The 12,739-nt window shown below is 45.5% G+C and overlaps 1 protein-coding gene across 3 annotated transcripts in view; it reads right to left on the reverse strand.

Annotated features, from left to right (window-relative positions):
• The window catches only part of PLCB2 (phospholipase C beta 2), a 39,787-nt gene that overhangs the window by 9,253 nt on the left and 17,795 nt on the right, over positions 1-12,739 (reverse strand). For all 3 annotated transcript variants that reach the window (XM_072624727.1, XM_072624726.1, XM_072624725.1), the window contains exons 9-24: positions 12,440-12,606; positions 11,984-12,130; positions 11,097-11,254; positions 10,790-10,872; positions 9,866-9,950; positions 9,171-9,333; positions 8,607-8,707; positions 8,239-8,335; positions 6,097-6,181; positions 5,815-5,939; positions 5,021-5,175; positions 4,166-4,330; positions 2,893-2,992; positions 1,283-1,387; positions 911-1,005; positions 529-625 (exon numbers count right to left, since the gene is read on the reverse strand). In XM_072624727.1, the coding sequence (XP_072480828.1) occupies positions 529-625; positions 911-1,005; positions 1,283-1,387; positions 2,893-2,992; positions 4,166-4,330; positions 5,021-5,175; positions 5,815-5,939; positions 6,097-6,181; positions 8,239-8,335; positions 8,607-8,707; positions 9,171-9,333; positions 9,866-9,950; positions 10,790-10,872; positions 11,097-11,254; positions 11,984-12,130; positions 12,440-12,606 (1,928 nt within the window). The remainder of the gene's footprint in view (positions 1-528; positions 626-910; positions 1,006-1,282; positions 1,388-2,892; positions 2,993-4,165; positions 4,331-5,020; positions 5,176-5,814; positions 5,940-6,096; positions 6,182-8,238; positions 8,336-8,606; positions 8,708-9,170; positions 9,334-9,865; positions 9,951-10,789; positions 10,873-11,096; positions 11,255-11,983; positions 12,131-12,439; positions 12,607-12,739) is intronic.

Here is a 12,739-nt window from a genome sequence, read left to right on the forward strand (position 1 = left end):
AGAATTTCTGGTTTAATGTGTGCATGGCAATATAGTGGACGCTCAGGAAGATACAGAATTTAGGTAAGATATAGTTCCTTCCTCTCAGTACTAACAGATCAGTAGGGAAATAAGGAAAAAAAATAAATACCTATGCTACATAGTATTTCATTCTGCATTGCAGAAATGCAACACCAAAAAAACCCCAAAAAACCAAAACCTCTACATGATGTTAAAGTGGAAAAGGAGTCATAGGTCCCTGGGAATCAGGGAAGGCTTCATGGAAGAGGTAACATTTGAGCTGAGCTTTAAAGGATGGGTAGGAATTGAACAAGTAAGAGAGAGCAGAGGTCAAGGAAGGGCATTCTAGGCATGGGAAACAGTGTGAACCAAGTCATGGAGGTGGGAGGATGTATTGGGGGGATAAGTGAGTAGTCCAGTTTGGCTGAAGGATTTGGTGCTCAAGAAGAAGTAATATGAGACAAGAGGGACAGCAGAACACCCCTAGCCTGAGATCAACTCAAACCCTGCCCACCTGGCCCTTCATACCTGCAGGACTCTTGGGGGATGGGGCCACAGAGGAGCCTGCAGAAGTGAGGGCCCCATTCGCCTGGCCCAGAGCTGAGTCCCTTTGTGGCAAAGGCCTCTGTAACAGAGAGTGGAGACATCAGGATGATTTAGCAGGGTCATAGGCAGACTGATGCCCCCTTTTCTTAGAAGCATGGTGTTGCTATGGATTTCTCCACTACTAGGAGGGAGATAAAGGGAAGGTTTCCACCAAGGAACTTCTCCCCACCTCCCAAGCCCCACAGTGCAAGGAACTCCTTTGGGGATTGATCACTTCCCCAGTTAAAATTATCCTTTCTTTTCCCCATCCCAGGACAGCCAATGCCTTTCTGCCTCCTCATACTCAACACCAGAGAGAGCTCACTTCAGGTTGGTCATTTCCTGTGTCCTTCAGCTTTACTGACTTCTTGTCTTGTGCATTGAAGAATTTGATGGGGTTGGCAAGAGCCACGGTCAGATCTATGGACAGAGGGAGACATTACAGGTCTGCTACAGGGACAGGATTGTGACCACACTCTCCCATCTTTACTCTCTCTCACTTATTAGGACTATCACCCTATATTGCCCCAAGAGGGCCAGAAGTTATCATCCATCCTTTACCTGGTTGGAGGGACCTGTGACATAGAACATGATAGAGAGGTGGGGAGAGGGGGCCCCAACCTCCAACCCTGCTTTCACTCTTACAGTCCACCATCCCTCCCCAACCATCAAGGTCCTGGGACTCAAAGATTCCTACCTGCCCAGGTGTCAGGCACATAATCTTTCATCTCCAGAAAAACAAAGAGGGCAGGCATAGTGAGGGGCATGTTGCTCTCACTCCTCAGGCACAGATGATGGTATCCTGCCAGGACACATGTGGGACCTCAGTCGAATGACCTCTCATCCACCCTCTACACCCTGGGTTTGGTCCCCAGGCAGAGACATCAAGCTCTTGGTTATATCAAAATATGCTTAGTACAGTGCCTGCCACACCACAGGTGCTTAATAAATGTTTGTTGATTGATCAATTGGTCTAGGCAACCAGGACAGACTATTTAAGAGAAACAGCATAGCATGAGGATAGAGCCCTACTTTACTGGAACCTGGATTCAAATCTTGCCTAATATCAGTGTGATATTAAGGCAAATTACCTAATTTCTCTGTGCCTCAGTTTCCTCATCTGTAAAATTAGGGTGTTGGACCAGATGACCCATAAGGTTCCTTTTAATTCTAGATCCATGATTCTTGGCCATTAAGAGATAGGGTGGTTTAGATTCTAGAGATTCTATCAACCTTTTTTGCAAATCGAGGATCCCTTTGTTAGTCTGGTGAAGGCTACAGACTCCTCAAACTAATGCTTTTAAATAAATGTTAAAATTCAGTTAGAGATTGTTGGAAATAGAATTATTTGGAAATGGAGAATAGAAATAGAGATTGTTGGAAATTTCTCATCCAAAATAATGAATCTCCTGAAACTGCTTATGTCTGTAGACCTTGGGCTAAGAACTCCTGGAGTATGGCAAGGGTAGCGGACCTGGCACGCAAAGACCTGGGTTCAAGCCCCAAGACCTATCATTTGCTGAATACAGCATTCCAGACAAGTCATTTAGCCTCATTTTTCTCATCTACAAAATCATACCTCCACAGTTGTCGTAAGGGGTTTTGTGAGCATTAAAGAAGCATGATAAATGGGAAACGTGATTCACTGTTATTACTGAGAACTAGCTTGGTTGGTGATTAAAGGCCAGCCTTGGAGCCAGCCTGGATTCAAGCTGTCTCTGATACACTTTGTGTCTGTATGAGCTCAGCCAAGTCTTCACAGGGGCCTAGACTGGAAGTCTACGAGCTGCAGAAAAGGTGCCAATGGGCATTGGTAGAGGGAGTCTTCCTCATCTGAGAGTTCCCTATACCAGTCAACTCCCATGTCAACTCCCTATCCTCCTCCTCATTCCTGTTATTTCAGATTAGACAAGGACATTGCTGTTACTTTCCCTCTCTTTCTAAGCGCTAGAAATTCTGGTTCATCTACAACCAGGTTCCTGGACAAATGCCGAACTGTCGTCTTGGACTGTCCAGTCCTGGCTTCCATTCTCCCAGTCCGAATTCTACTCAACCGCCCTTTTAGGGAAGTGCTGGTTGTGGGTTCCCTCCCTCCAAACCACAAATACTTACATTTGGGAAGCAGAGCACCTAGACTTAGTCTTCTGGTTTAGTGTAGTTGAGAGCTCAGTCTAAGGAATCTCCCTTCCTTCCTCCCATCCCCCTTTCTTCCTCCCACATGTACCCCACCTGCCCCCACATCAAAAGTTTTCCTGGTCTTTACCTCTTCTCCATGCCCAAGCAAAGGCTCCCTGAGAGTGTCCTTACCTGACTGTAGGGCATGAACTGGGATAATTCGGTGCCCAATGAATTTGCCTCCTTCCTCCAGTACTGCTATTCTTAGAGAGGCCAGTTCTGGCATCATGATCTGAATTGAAGAAAATCAGTTTTGGTAAATCAGTTCTAGGAGGCTGAGTTCTCCATCTTCATCATTTCCAAGGTCCTAGAGTCCTTGGGGTAGGAAGTGAGATGGGAGGGGGATGGTGGTGGGGTGCCGGCAATATTACTTGTCAAGGAGGTCAGTGCCTGATGCTTGAACACCTGATTCTGTATACCTGGAACACATTACCAGACCTGGCTAAATATATACCAAAAGAAGCTTCTAGACTGGATGCTGATTCCTAATGCCTTTCAATACCTGATTATCCAGTCTGGGCCCAATAACACTTCTATACTTCATAGGTCCTTCCTGTCTCCTAGGGCTGCTCATATGACAATACAGAAAAGGCAAGGTGCCCTAGGTCCTGGGGAATGGATTGAAACCAACTTATAGCAACAAGTTAGCAAGAATAATTAATTAAAATAATAAGGTACCAGATGGTCTGCCTCCTCCCCCAGTGACTGTATCCTAGGTGAGCTCCTCTCTCTAGCTCAGTCTCATCCTGTTCCATGCCTCACCATATAAGCTTCAAGTTGAAGTTTCTGCCCACAGAAGACAGGGTCTCTGCCCTCACCTGCCCTGCTCTTGTCATAGGGAGTATCTTGGGATCTCTTACCAAACAAAGCCTTATGTCCCTGCTTCTCTCTTTCTCCTTCCACTCAAATTCTAAAAATTTGACTTGAGGGCAAATTTTTCAGTTTGTTCCAGGTACTAAAATTGCTAGTTATATCTAATGGCAAAGGGGGCTCTGGTCGGCATGCCAGGGGCAGAGAACCCTGGATGAGTTTACCATTCCCAACTGGGATCTCCCTCAGTGGTCTCTATGATCCTACAATCCTATAATAGCCAAATGTGGGGCCCCAGGCGGCCCCATGTTACCAAAAAGCATTGCATTCCATGCTGTTAGAGAGGCACCCTACCAAACACACACATCTACCTACTGGGCTTTGATTTCTCAAGGTCACAAAAGAGAAGAAAGGGAGGGAGGGAGAGACAGAGGGTAGAGAAAGCAGGAAATGGCACCAACTGTGTAGGCATCCACTCAACTCATTAATTTTCTCATCCTTGTGGATAGAATTCTAGGTCCTCTGGAGAGACTTATGACCTTGACCCCTGAATACTTTCCTGTCCCATGCCCCACCCTGTCCCCCACTATCCCACCTTCTCAAAGACAAAGGGGTCCTCTTTCCAGACGGGATTTATGGAGTTGGCATTGGGTGTCAGTTTGGTACGGTAGCGTCTCTTAGGGTCTCCAGGCAAGCCGAACACCTCCACCTCCACATAAGTTCGGACACTTCGTTCTGACAGAAATTGCCCAGAAATCACCTATTGACCAGGGATAGGGGACGAAGGGGTAGAGAAATGTTAGGAAGGACTCTAGCTTCAGGTTCCCTAATCCAGGGCCTCTTCAGAGGGGGATTGGTAGTTCTCCACCACTAAGGTTTCATATAAGCATTTCATATAAGCACTATAAGGAAACTTGGGAGGATGGAGAGAATCCCTCCATTTTGTTTGGCCATGTGGAAGAGACACCATTGTTCAGTGGTTAGGATTAAAATCTGAAACTCTAGGATTCTGAACACCAGAGATTATCTGCCTCAGTTTCCCCTGTGGTCAGTGTGGTTGAGCATCTTTACTAGTACAGTGCACCTACTGTCCCCACACAGCCCCTACTTATTTCATCCATTCCCCTTCCCTCCATGCCACCCTCCAGCCCTCCTCCTCAGTTTCCATGGGGATTAAGAGGCAGCCTCCAGTGCTGAGGAGGAGGCAGTTTCCAAGGTAACCTGCTACTGCAGGAAGCTACTTGAAGTTGCTGGGGTTGAAGTTTTCTGGGATCTCAGGAGAGGGGGAGGAAGGGAAAAAGGAGCACCACCTCCCCCCAACTCCCCTAGACTCATCGCCCAAGGCATCAGTCCAACCCACTCTCTGGAGCCGCAGCTCCCTTGGGGCTACCCACCCCTCCTCACTACGGCCCCACCCCCACCAGGCCCTGGCTCCTCCCAGGGTGCTTGCCGTGATGGAGAGAGTTGTGGCCACCACCACATCGATTCGGTCCACAGAGAAGGGGTCAAATTGTTTGTCTGGCCGGCGCATGAACTCGTGCTTAAGAAGGTAGCCACTCTGCCCGTTGAACTCAAACAGTGCCATGTTCTGCTGCATGGGCAAATCTAAGGGCATACGAGGACAGATGGCAAAGTACACCTTGACCACCAAGCGTTGGCCAGACATCAGGGACAGTGACAAGAAGAGCTGGCAAGCAAAATTTTTGGTTTCTAATTCCATTTCTAACTTGTTAAGCAGATCTTTGACCCTGTCTCTCTCTATTTCAATGTTTTTCTGTCCTTTCTTCCTCAGAGGGGAGGAGGGAATGATGAGAAACAGAGTGACATCCACCAGGAAATTACTCCTCTCCTCCTTCTCCTTAAAAGAAGGGCCACTGACACAGGATCCAAGATGGGTCAAGGACAGTCTTGGGCATGAGATTTAGCCTTCACTAGGGTTGGGGCAGGAAAAGAATAACAAAACAGGTAGGAGAGAAGGAGGCATACCCAGATACAGTCCCAAACAATCGGACATACACACACAAACCCATGCATGCAATAATAGACACATACTCAAGCTTAAACATATGCACACACACACATACCCCACCCCCCAAAAAACCACATATGTAGATCATCATTTCAAACAGCAAAGGGTCATGGGTATAGGCTAGCACTGGGGTGGGGGAGGGTGGAGAAGGAAGATGGTGGTGGATACTGCGTAAAGAATTGTCCATGCCAAGAGAATCTAGGATCTATACTCACCCATAGTCTGGAAATTGAGGGCAACCATTTGGCAGCCTGCATTCCAGAACATCTGGGGAGCATAGTTGGATGAGTCCATTCGGGTGCCCTTGGGGTAAATCCGACTCATCTGCCGTTTATTGTAGCTATCCCATGTATAGGATCCTGGCCAGCAGTCAGAGAGACCCAAGCAACACCCTGGCCCCCCTCTCCCACAGAGACCTTCTCCCACATGGTTCAATGATGCCCTCCCCTGCAGAAAAAAAATCCAGGGGTCCCCCCAATCTGTAATTTCAAGGATACTCCACAAACTGCACGGCGGACTTGGTGAGCAAGTCATAGGCCTTCAACTCCGTGAAGGAAGAGATGACATAACTCCGATTCTTCTCTGGGGTGGGAAAGAAAATGACAGTAGTTTCCTTAGGCCCCTGGCTCCCTGCTGAAAGCCTACACCCTCTGGCTAGCATGAGGCTGCCCTGTTCTATTAGCTGCACTCCTCACCCTCAGGTCTGGAGGCAGCATGGTAAAGGGAAATGGATTTGCAGTCAAAGAACTGGGGTTTGAATCCCAATTCAGACCCTTATTTATTAGTTGTATCAAATCAGGCAAGTCACCTTGACCTCTCTGGGCCCCATTTTCGCCTCTCTGTAAAGTAAGGGGGTTGGAAAAGAGGTTTTCTATGGTCTCCTTCTAGCTATGATCCTATGAAAATGGAGGCAAGTGGCAACATAAGCCAATTATTAAATTGGGAGGGAATAAGAAAAGGGATAAACATTTATTAATTGCCGAACACTGTACTAAGCATTTTACAGTTATTATCACATTTGATCTGCAAACAAGCCTGGAAAGTAAGTACTATTATGAACTCCATTTTACAGTTGAGGAAACTGAGGCCGACAGAGGTTAAGTGACTTGACCAGGATCAAACAGCTAGTAAATCTTTCCAACTCATTTCATAGTGATCTTTCCATTGTACTGACTAACCTGCCTCTGTGTGCTAACAAATGGCTTCTTTTATCTCCCTTCCAGCTACTAGGACACATAGTGGATAGATTGCCATATCTGGAGTCAAGATGTCAAGTCAAATCATGTTAACAGGCATTTTTTAGGTCCCTACTATGTTTCAAACACTGTACTAAGGATTGGAGGGGCATTTGAATGTTGCCTCAAATATTTTACTAACTGTGTGACCCTAGGCAAGTCACTTAACATCTTTTACCTTCTGTTTCCTCATCTGTAAAATGGGAGTAAAACCAACCTTCCAGGAGTGCTTCAAGGATCAAATGAGAAAACATTTACATGGTGCTTTGCAAACCTTTAATAGGGTAGTTTTTATTATTGTCATCATTCCTATCCTAGATCCTATGAACTGTTGGGAAAGAATATATTTATATATGTGTAGGTATACACAAGAATGATGGGGTATGTATACATGCAGATGTCCCCATGCAGGTTGCCTTGGTTTCTCTCTCCTTTCAGGGATTGCATTACCTCAGAAAGTCATCAGAAGACCTGGAGGTCTGGTCTAGCATCATCAATCCCTAAAGGAGTTTTGCTGTTAATGTAGTCTTTGCTGTGTCCTATTTCACCAGCAGATCCTATAGGGATCTCTAGTCAAGGCCTGGAAGTGGTTGATTTACGTTTTTTTTTATAAATAGGGTCTATCAGCTGATGCTGAGTGAAGTAAGTAGAACTGGGAGAACGTTGTACACAGTAATGCCCGCTGACTTGGATAGACTTAGTGCTTCTCAGAAATGCAAGGATCTAAAACAATTCCAAAGGACTCGTGATGGTAAACGCCATTCACATCCAGAGAAAGAGCTGTGCAGTCTGAATGCAGAATGAAGCAGACTGTTTTCTTTTTTTCTCTCTCATGGTGCCTTCCATTGGTTATAATTCTTCTATACAACATGACTAATGTGAAAATATGTTTCATGTGAATGTATATGTAGAGCCTATATCAGATTGCACACTGTCTTGGGGAGGGGGGAGAGGAGGTCTGTATGGGGGACTTTCAAACCTATGGAAGTGAATACTAAATAATATTATGGAAGTTGAAAACTAGAAATAAATAAACCAGAAATAAATAAATAAATAAATACGGTCTATCCTGACGCTAGGAAGCTGCAGAAGCCATCAAGGTTAGCACAAGGGAGCTTGAGGTAGGAGAGGCAGAGAGCTCAGTTATTGTCACTCAGTTAAGTTTCTTACCAAACTTCATAGTCCCAGAATTTATGGATAGTACTGGGCATGGCCACTGGGCAAATGAAAAGGAGGGTGGAGGAACGTTCCCACATAGAGCTTCACCCTGTGGTTTTGTTCCCACACCAAGCACTCCTCTGCTTTTCTATCCCAGGGGCCCCTCCTTATTGTACATATCTCACCCTCTCTAAGCCCCTCTCTCCCACTTCCTTGAACCCCCAGCCCTATCCCATGGTCTCTCACGGGAGGAGAACTCGAAGGAGATGAACTTGGTGGGCTGGATGTAGTTAACCAGACTAGACATCTCTTCATATGCTGTCACCTCCAGGCCAGCTGTGCCCTGGTGAAAAGATAGGGGTTGAAGGAAGGTACAGAGAAGGGGAGCACCAAGCTAAAAAGCGGGCAGGGAGGGCTTGCAGGAAGCAAAGATCCAAGCCTGTAGAACTCTGTGGTCCTGAAACCTCTGCTTCACCCCCTCCAGACTCTACTATCTGGGAGTTGAAAGTCCAGGGGTCCTAGGGGCTGGTTTCTATGGAGGAGCCAGAAGAACAGATAGCTCTTGGGTTGGTTGGGGAGAGGGGAATGCCTTTCCACTCCCTTCTCATTCCTACCTCATCCGACTGCATCTTCTTAATTTCCTCTTCATCCAGGTTACCTGATTCTTCCTCTTCTTCCTCTTCCTCCAGCTCATCCTCCTCTTCTCCCACCCACACTGTTATAAGAATATCTTACATTTACATAGGACTATACATACACGATCTCATTTGACCCTCACTGACAACCTGAGAGAGTAGTTATAATTCAGTCCATTTTACAGATCAGGAAACTGGAGTTCAAGGAGGTTTAAGGACTTGCCCAAGGTCACAAAACTAACATGCTGTCAAGGCAAGACTTGTACTCAGATCTTCAAGATTCCAAATTCAGTGTTTCCTCTAATATGCCAGTATCTCCCAACATAACTTCATCGATATCTTCTTTGGGGAAACTCACCCCCCACCTCGCCTTGATTAACCACAATCCCATTTCATAATACCCCTTGCCCTAGAACAGGCCCCATTTGCCAAAGACAGAGGCCAGTCTCTCCTGTCTATGAATTCCCTTCCATCACCTTTTTTGACTTTACATCCTCCTATCCCAAGCCTGGTGACCCAGCCCATCCTTTTAAGACTTCTCACCTGTATCCTCACCCATGGTTGGACTGGGCTGGCTGAAGTCCTCTGTCTCCTCACACGGTTCCTTCTTGGGTGGAACAGGAGCTGAGGACTGATTCTTCTTATTCTTGATGAGGATCTTGCCCAAAAGGTCCTGGGGACTGGGAAGGGGGACCCCTGGCTTCACCTGAGGGATATGGAAGGGAGAGTATCAGAGTTAAGTATCACCTATCTTCCCCTGGCAGCAACTAGGATTGAACACTGGACCTGGAGTCAGGTAGATATGAGTTCAAATCTAGGCTCAGACATATACTAGCTGTATGACCTCAGGCAAGTCACTTATATTTTGTCTGCCTCAGTTTCCTCATCTGTAAAGTGGGGATAATAATAACACTGACCAACCAGGGTTGTTATGATGATAAAGTGAGATCATATTTGCAAAACACTTTGCAAATCTTAAAACTACATAAATGCTATCTAACCTAAGCTAATTAATCTCCTCTGAGGTGTATAGAACAGGATCCAAACCCCAAATTCTCCTATAGAGCCCAGACATCTTGCAATCAACCATGATCTACTCTCTTAACTGCTCTCCTGTCCAGTCAAATGATCAATAAGTATTTAAGTGCCTACTATGTGCCAGATACTTTTATATGTGCAGTTGATAGAAATATAAAGGATGAAGAACTCTCTATTCTCAAGGACTGCATGCTACTTACAGGGAACCTGTCCAGGGGCTCGGTGAGGAGCATGTCCCCAAATATGGTCCGGCAGTACTCTGCCATCTTGGCCTGTTGTCGAGGCCTGCAAGGAATAGGTTGTGACATAAAAATGAAAGGAATGACGCTCCCATCAATTGAGCACTAGTTCAACAAATTATGGCATAGGAATATAATGGAGTATTATTATGCTGTAAGAAATGATAAAAAGGGAAAGCGTCTGAAAAATCTGGGAAGACCTATATGAACCAATTCAGAGTGAAATAAGCAAACCCAGAACAATTTACACAATAACATTTTGATGACAAACAACTGCAAAGAATTTAAGAATTTTAATCAATGCAGGGACCAAACCTTTGTCCAAAGGATGAAGTATGCTGTTCACTTCCTGATAAAATTTTGCCACTCACTATGAGAGGTGATGGACTCAAGGTGAAGAATGAGGTATATATTTTAGGAGTATTAAATGTGAGAAACTGACTATGCATATTTGTTCCAAGGGCTTTATTTTTATTTTTATTTTCACCCCAAGGAAAAAGATGGGAGGGGGGAAATTCTCTCTAATTGAAAAAAATTAAATTTAAAAAATTAAGAGTTAAAAAAAAAAAGCAAAAAGAGTGAAGGGAACAGGAAGTGACCTGTGGATCTTAGAGAGAGGCCTCATCTCATCTCCTACTTGATGTCATGGAGAAGGAGATGAGCCCCCGAGTCATCTCCTCTCCCTCCCTGACTCTCCCCTTCCATTAAAATGTAATCATCAGGATAAGTTGGTCCAAGGACTTCCAGGAGGCCTGAGTGACAGGGACTAGGGACCTATGGAAGTTTATGGAGTCTTGAGGAAACAGGAGTTCCAAGGAGGCTAGAAATATAAGTGGGAGGTCAGAGACGGAGGTGAGAGGTTGGGAGTACAGGAAGGATACTCACGAGTCTACATGGTTTTCAAAGGACAGAATAACAGGGTAGAGTGAGGTCTTGAAGGCACTCTCAGCAATGGCCTCCACTGCATCCTGGAGGAGAGGAATGTGTGGTGATTAGAACTCCAGGGTTGCCCTTCACATAGCCCTTTTCCCCTCCCATCCCATAATCTGCTCTCCTCCACCCCTCCACCAGGCTAATCTTTCCTTAAAGTTCTGGATCTCAGTTCTTCTCTGAGCCATCCCAGCTCTTACTCATAATGATTTAGTCCCTTCCCAGATCTCTGATCTCCCTTTCTCCTTCCCAATCATCTCACCTTGAATAAAATGTCTGTGGTCATGGTGAAACCATGGGTGATGATGGGCTCTTCCTCAGGAGGCTTCCCCTTCCAGCAGTCAAGCTCCACACAGCGGCAACCAGAGAGCAAGACCTGTCTGTACATCTCTGAGGATGACGGTCCAGAGAATTGGCCAGCTGAACAAGAGGACAGGATAGGCTCACTCAGATATACAGTTTATTTTAAAGCTGGAAGTCCATCAAATCTATCTCTCACCTTCATTTTACAGATGGGGAAACTGAGGCACAGAGAAATCACACAGCTACTAAGTATCTGAGTCCTAGTGCTCTGGACTGTCAATCATTTTTATTGATTTTTAATTTAATTTTATTTTATCTTTAACACTTTTTAATTTTTATTTTATTTTAGTATTTAAAATAGGCTAAAGATCAAAATATATTTTAAAAAGGACAGAATTTTATTGTCTGAGATGGGGTCCGAACTGAGGTCTATCCTGACACTAAGCTCAGTGCCCCATCTACTGCACCAAGATCCTACCCCCAGTTCATGAGAAGGCATCCTACCCTCAACCAATATCCTCAACCCTTAGAGCTAGAATGTGGGGAGGAGGACTGGAAATGTTACCAAGGGATGAGATGCTCAGACAAAGGTCAGAGGCAAAGTCCCAGGGTGAGCAGATGAACTGATTCTCTTGAAGGAGGGAAATAATTAGCAATCTTGTGTGTCTAGAGCAAGCATTCTTCATCTGAGGTGAGTGTATACACATATGGGGGGGGGGGGGGGAGAAAATTTTCCACTGTTAAAGTACCTTCTAAATGTAATACCCCAGGGCAAAGCTCATTCACCTCACTGTAGCTATAGGAGAGCTATCAAAATCTCCTTACTCTGCGGGGAAGCAGCCTCACCTGTCAGGTAGGTGTTGTGGGAGGAGTTGATGAAGTAGTGATTCAGAGGCTGACTCATATCCTGGTGCAGTATCAGCTTGTCTTGGGCCACTATGCTGTTCTCAGGACCACATAGGAACCAAACCATGCCCTCTGGGGATAGCTGACCTGAGAAAGAAAGAGATACCATTATGTGGGGGAAAGTTTAGGAGCAGAGGCAGGGAGACAGAATGCTAAGATTTGTTCCCCATTGCTAGACAAAAAAAGAGGGTGCCAGGAGATCTCACTGAGTCAGGGAGGGAGGAGAGAAGGTCTGGTTATAGCTCAGAGAGAATGCATTGGAAAAGTGCCTGGAGCCACAAGATGGGAAGAAAATAGAGTTGGAAAGCTAGGGAGATAGGGAATTCAGGAGCTTAAGAAGGTAAAAAGAGGGCTTAGGGAAGAAAAAAAGCTGTAGGTAAGGGTTTGGAGCCTCACCCCTCTGGATGTTGATGCCACTGGGCTCATACTTTTCAATGAGACATTGTACTTGGTCAGGCCGGGCTGGTGGAAAGAGTAAGGAGTTGAGTCTGGCATCTCGCTGTTTTTGGTTAATGAACTTAGTCAGATGCTCCTTGGTCATGTAAGGTTTTGCTTTAGAATGGCTGCAATCCAAGTAGAGAAAGAAAATCTTAGATTCATGATCTCCAGGGATTCTTGGGTGACTAATAAACTCCTGATCCTCACTGAATGGGCGTTACCTCACCCTAAGTGGGAACCTAATAGGCCTTGGCCTAA

Source organism: Notamacropus eugenii, chromosome 7, assembly GCF_028372415.1.
Source record: "Notamacropus eugenii isolate mMacEug1 chromosome 7, mMacEug1.pri_v2, whole genome shotgun sequence".
NCBI classification, from domain to species: domain Eukaryota; kingdom Metazoa; phylum Chordata; class Mammalia; order Diprotodontia; family Macropodidae; genus Notamacropus; species Notamacropus eugenii.